General features: G+C 54.3%; 1 protein-coding gene across 1 annotated transcript; it reads left to right on the top strand.

Moving 5' to 3' along the window:
• Positions 1–4,824, top strand: VOLCADRAFT_95260 (uncharacterized protein; the record flags this gene model as incomplete). The annotated part of the gene is made up of 5 exons (XM_002954409.1): positions 1–39; positions 853–942; positions 1,372–1,687; positions 2,598–2,605; positions 4,768–4,824. The coding sequence occupies 5 exons, from the start codon at positions 1–3 to the stop codon at positions 4,822–4,824; spliced, it is 510 nt and encodes a 169-aa protein (XP_002954455.1).
• Between the last annotated feature and the right edge of the window lie 1,742 nt (positions 4,825–6,566).

The raw sequence follows: 6,566 nt of genomic DNA, 5'->3' as shown, positions 1-6,566 counted from the left end.
ATGAAGATTCACGATGTATGCCGGCGGCCGGGAGAAAGTGTAAGCTTGTGTGGGTTTCCTAAAAATGTGGTTGTGCCGTGTACCTCTCGTTGCTGCCCATGCCATGTCACTTCTCCACTTCCGCGGCCGGGAAGAGAAAAAAAAGAGGAGGAGAGGACGAGGGCGAGAGACAGGGAGGAGGAGCAGCAGCAGCGACGCCGCCGCCAAATTGTGACTCAGAGCAAAGAGCTCCCGTAGAGCGGGGAGATGAAAGTCCGCGTTCTGCCCCGTCTCCAGGTAACGAGACACTGCCGTACCCGTCGTACATGCCCACATGGGAAGAACTCCATGTGGTGCATGTTTGTTGAGTGAGAAGTGAGAAGGCGGATCGCGGAACATAAAATGTCTTCGCGCAGAAGTATTTGTGTGTGTATGTGTGTTACACCTCGGTTGCGTTACCCAGCTGAGCCCATACGAGCTAGCAGAGGCCCAACCTAATCAGTTCGCACGGAAGGCCCCCAAGACAAGAACTACTTGGACCATCCCCGCTGACGAAACATCCAATTACCCATTTTATATTTGCATACCAGTCAAATTATTTTTCAGTTATTTCATTTTGAGCGCTGAACGCTGATCAGTACGGCACATTGTCTCGTACACTCTGCCATACACGCCACTACCCAGCCCCTGGATAGGTTTTAGGGTTCCGTTTACTCAGGCGATCACCTCTTGGGTGTCGCTATTGCTTCCAAACAACCAACGGCAAACATGGCCGGGTTACCGGTTCCCTTGATGTTCGATGCTTCCCTGACGTTTTCTAGACGGACGTGGCCAAGCATAACCAGATGCTCATGCTCCGCACATCCCCCGCAGGTCGAGAACTGGTCGCTTTACTGGAAGGAGAGCATGCTGACGGATACGAAGGCGAGTGTGTCCCTGGCACATATTGACACATGCGCATCCGTGTGTCTGTGTGTGTGTGTGTGTCTGTGTGTGTGTGTCTGTGTGTGTGTCTCTGTGTGTGTGTGTGTCTGTGTGTGTGTCTGTGTGTGTGTCTGTGTGTGTGTGTCTGTGTGTGTCTGTGTGTGTGTGTGTGTGTGTGTGTGTCTGTGTGTGTGTCTGTGTGTGTATGTTGCAAGATAGGCTGAGCCGCGCGGGTGCCTGTGTGCTATGCGAGCAGGAGAGGACACGCGAAAGGGCCCCATCGGACAGTGCGCCTGTGTGTCTATGTATGTATGTGTGTTTCCCCTGGCACACTCCCCTGGCCTTCATCTTTCTACCCGCCTGGCCACCCAGACATCCACCTCATCCCCTCACACCCCAGCTCTTCCCACAGCGGGCACCTTGGCTGCTCTGCTCTCCTTTCCCCCCAATATCCAAATCGTCGCGCAGTGCTTACCGCCCATCGAACTGGACCTCCCCGACAGCGGGTTTCACTCCCCGGACGCTGCCACCGCCCCCAAAACCCGCCCCACCGTGGCCGACCTCCTCGCTGAAAGCACCGCCGCCCTAGGCTGGCAGCCAGCGGCATCCCTGAACCGCCTCGAGGGCTTCACGGCGCCCTGGGAGAGGGTTCTGGCGGCCGGCAGGGAGCTGCAGCCAGAGCTGCCGCTGGGAGTGGCAGCGGTTGAGGCAGCTGCGGCTGCGGCCGGGGATGCTGGCGCTTTGCCCACGTTTGTGGTGGTGCGTGTGGCTCTTAAGGCGGACGGTAGGTACCGGGAATTACGAGGGGTTAGGTTGGCTTCGGGTTGGGATTGCCTGTCCTATAAACAACACAGAGATTGTCGAATATTGTTATTGTATACTGTTCCACTCGTGGAACAGTATACATAAACAACACAGAGATTGTCTCTATATTATAAATAGGGTCTAGTAAACTGGACCCTATTTACAATATAGATGATGTGGCTTTGTTGGGTGGTTGGGTGGGCGGGTGGTTTTGGGGGTAAGGAAGAGTGGGCGGGTGGGGCAGTGACCCTCGAGTTGAGTTCTGCCTCCATTGGTGGTCTGAGGGCGAGGTTGTTTGGGGCGTTAGGGGTGCGCTGCTCTGTCGCTCTGCGTGTGTGTGTGCGTATGTGTGTGTGTGCGTATGTGTGTGTGTGTGTGTGTGCATGTATAATATAATTACAAGTGAAATTTCGCATAAATGCGGGGGGCGTCCGTAAAAGGATAGTAATCTGGGCTGCGAGGCGGTAAAAGGCCCAAGTGGGCAATCGAAAAACTTCACCAACGCGCTCCCCGTAGCCGCCAGCGGCGTCTAAACCTTTTCCAGTAAAATGCTTTTGGTGTGTGTTGTAATAACAAGGTTGGTATCTGGGTGATTACATGGCGGATGGGGGAGAGGTATGTGGGCATATATGACTTGCTGGCTCGGCGCTTTGTGTTCAGAGCATGCATTTTCCTTGGCTACCAGCCATCTCGAACCGGTACCGTGGGTCCCCCGACACTCAAGTGCTGCTGCTCCCCCTGCTCCTGCACGCTGTGACGTCCCCTGTCGTTACTGCCTGCCCTACCGCAACGCCGCGCCCGCTGCTACTGCTCCTACATTTCCTGCGGCTGCTACTGCTCCTACATTTCCTGCGGCTGCTACTGCTCCTACATTTCCTGCGGCCGTACAGGGTGGAAGGTGAGCTGCGGGTTCTATGCGGGTTTATTCTGTCTCATCGTGTGAGAGTCGTAGGCCCATATAGGTCAAAAAGCCAGCAGGGTAAAGCTGAGGTTCCGATAACACGACAGGTGAGCAGATCGATTTCAGCCCCAAAAGAGCAAATGGAAAAGCTCTGTCACAATGCCCATCTGGCCTCCGTGCCGAGAGCAAAAAGAGGTGGTGGTGAGGAGGGAAAAGGCAATGAAGCGAATCGGGAAGAGGGAGAAGAAAACAGGTATCTGAGGTTTACGTTTGCCTGCGTTGTTAGAAGTCGTTCTGTGTGTGGCCTTCATTTTAGCTAAGTGGTGAAGGGTGGGGAGCACTCACGTAAACGGACGGCCCCAGGGAGACATTACGCGCAGCGCCAAAATTTCGCCAGACTAAATGTATCAAATGGATATTTACAAGGTAGGTTCAGAGAATAAATGTATCAAATGGATATTTATAAGGTAGGTTCAGAGAATAAAGTATCAACTGCACTCCGAGGTGCCGAACCTTACAAAACCGCACGATGACAAATTTTGGACGATGTTTTGGGCGCGTTGCGGCTTGCGCGTTCGTCAGGGTAAGTAGTTAGTCACTTTGCGCACGCGAGCAGAGAGAGTAAGAAGCAATCAAACGAGGAAAGAAGAGATCGGCGCAAGGATTCCACAGCCAGGGCGCTTACGGCGGGCTTGTGGTTTGTGGAAAACATAACCCGAACGCTAAACCCGAAAGCTAGACGCGCACATTCCTCCATCTGGGCGCCATGCCACTGGCAAGAATTTTCATATTCCAGTGTTGAAACAGCGCGTCCCGCGCCGTAACATGGTCCCCGGCCCTGCCCTGCTGCCCCTGCTGCTCGTCCCGAATTTGAACGGGAAAAGTCAAAAACGGGTCGGTGGATGGTCGGGGCGTTCATGGAAGGAAGGCATAGGCAGCTCCTTACCTATTTGAGCTCTAAGTGAAGATATCTGGATGGAATGGAAAACGCGCCGCACACTCTCATGACAGTTGCCGCACTTCGGGCACACCCCTGAAAACATCGTAACACATGCAACAACGAACAAATCTTTATTGCCACGATAAATACAGTACGTTTGCATATGCAACTGCCGCCCTGATCTGGTGTGTTGAGTCCTTGCTCTTGCTGCACGGCTTTCGAGGTAAAACTGTTTGACGCGCTTATGCGGCGGATGGCAGAAAATAAAGGAATCTGCAGTAGGGCAGCCTTGATCCAGGCTGCAGTGAAGGGGCAGCATTTAAAGTTTCTGAATATCGGGTATTAGTCATGAAGGCAATCTCCAGAAAGCGCTCCTCAAAACAAAACTGCGCGGCCGATACAAGGCGTGATGTGCGGTCATGCTGAGCTTTTGGCTGATAATAGCTACCTGGTAGATTGTCGCCGTAATCGGGGTGCGCCTTTGATACTCTTGTATCGGCTCAGAACCTCGTGACGCTCCCACAGCTTGACATCTGCATTAAACGGCTGCGGAAACATTTACGAATACGTTTACATGCAAAGTGCTGCGTTCTGGACCTGAGCGATCCCTCCCCTGAATATGTCCGACAATGAAATCATTCGATATTGGCTGAGCCGTTGTTACATGGACCTTTAAAAGGAGTCCCCGAGGATCCGGTTGCATGATTCTGGACTATGGCTTCCTATCCTACCGCCACCATGGCGGCGCCATGGCACTTCCGCATGGTTTGTCGTTCCGGCCTAGTTCTTGCAAAAGTACACGCACGCACATACATACACACGCGCGCACACACGCACACACGCGCGCACACGCGCGCACACACGCACACACGCGCACACACGCGCGCACACACGCGCGCACACGCGCGCACACGCGCGCACACACGCGCGCACACGCGCGCACACACGCGCGCACACGCACGCACACGCACGCACACACACGCACACACACGCACACACACGCACACACACGCACACACACGCACACACACGCACACACACGCACACACACGCACACACACGCACACACACGCACACACACGCACACACACGCACACACACGCACACACACGCACACACTCGCCGTCCACACACGCACACACACGCACACACACGCACAAGCAAGCAAACCAATTACCTCCTAACCTTTACATCCCCAATTGCGTACACGCCGATGCAGATTCAGCAGCCGGGCGACTTCCTCACGGACTCAGAAAGCGACTCGGACGCCGAATGAGCAACAAGCAAACGGGTAAAACCGTCGGGGCCGTCGGTGTCGGCTGTCGGCTGTCGGCCGCACTGGCGACACATGAGACACGATTTAAAACTCAGTGCAGAGGCCGGCACGACTCGACGACGGCATTTCCTACCCAACGAGCACACCAACCTGCCTAATCCTAACCCCTGTTGTGGAATCATCTTCAGTTCCTTCCGTGTCCGCAACAATGTCGCTGCGCGTTGCAGCATTACAGTTGAATCTTGGCTTCAGCGTGATGCGGGGTGCCCGAGTATTGTGGGCTCTGTTGTCACCTCGTGGGGGGAACGCTCTTGGGGTTTCTGCCTCCGTCGTACACACCGTGCCGCGGTGTGTGTGTGTGTGTGTGTGTGTGTGTGTGTGTGTGTGTGTGTGTGTGTGTGTGTGTGTGTGTGTGTGTATGGACTATACACCATGAAATCATTTATGTTGTACCGGAATGTGTGATATATGGCTGTAGTCGCAGTTGTAATCGATGCAAGACAGTCATCGCGTCGCCAGAGACTTGCTGCGATGGTGATGATGATGCCCATCGGCGACTGGCTCGCCCGATCGTCTCACACTCACCTCACACTCACCTCACCTCACCTCACCTCACCTCACCTCACCTCACCTCACCTCACCTCACCTCGGCAGCAGCTAAATGAACATACATAAAAGCAGTTGGCACATACACCCATACATATACACACGCACATACACACACATACACACGTATCACGCCAGGTCCTTTTGCTCCGTTATTATTGCCCTGCACGCCCGCCGTCATGATAATCCAACCTCCGTGTGATACCCAGCAAGATTACTCTTGTAGTAATACGCTGCCTGCCTGCTGGAAAATGTGAAAATGAAACCCCCGGCCGGCGGGGACCCATCTCCCCCCCAGAGGTTGAGGAACATATGTAAGGAAAAGGGGGGAGGATGTTGACCTGATCTCCCGGCCAGGCCGCCGCTGCTACTACACGTCCCTCACACGTCTTAAGCCGGTTATGTTTCCTGACGGGGGGCTACCATGGCGATGTGGAGAAGCCACACTTACATGCGCCATGCACTGCCGTGTCGCTGTGAGGGGACTGTTGAGGAGACTGTTGAGGGAAGTCCCGGCACACACCCTCCCACCCGCATGCTCCCCACGCTCCCACTGCCACCCAGACCTTCCCAAGATTTCACTCGGAAAGCCGGGACCTGGAGCCGCCGCTGTTGAGCTTGCGTTACATCGGGCGGGAGGGGGGTTCTAGTTCCGCCTTCATACACTCTCGTAATAGGAGGAGGGGGGGTTTACCTCGGCAGATTCATCAGATCCAACAGGGACTGTAGCCGAAGGTGAACCAGGAGGTATGGGGTGGATAGTCCCTGCAACGGCTACAGTCCCTGCAACGAAGACCGCACACGGTCTGACTGACCGACCGGCATTCTCACGCCCGCGCCCTCACCCCCACATTCCTATTGCATCAATCACACTCTGTCTCTTAAGGCAGCAAGGAACAGCAGAACCATGACAGCGAAAACGTGCGGTGCATTACATGGTGATAAAACGAACCTTTTGGAAGCTGTGGTATCTAAAAACACCCCCGAGCCAATTTTACCGGAACTGTATCTTGTTTCTGTACTGCAACTACCGGTGTGCGTACGGCATGCAGAACATGTAATAGTAGTACATGAACATGTCTCTCCTACGTGGCACTAAGAAAGTGTGAAGCAAAACTGTGTTGTGTTGTTGTTGT

Source organism: Volvox carteri (genome assembly GCF_000143455.1).
Source record: "Volvox carteri f. nagariensis unplaced genomic scaffold VOLCAscaffold_42, whole genome shotgun sequence".
In the NCBI taxonomy this organism is placed as follows: Eukaryota; Viridiplantae; Chlorophyta; class Chlorophyceae; order Chlamydomonadales; family Volvocaceae; genus Volvox; species Volvox carteri.
Note: the sequence above shows the minus strand (reverse complement) of the source record. Positions and strands in the feature narration are given on the sequence as shown.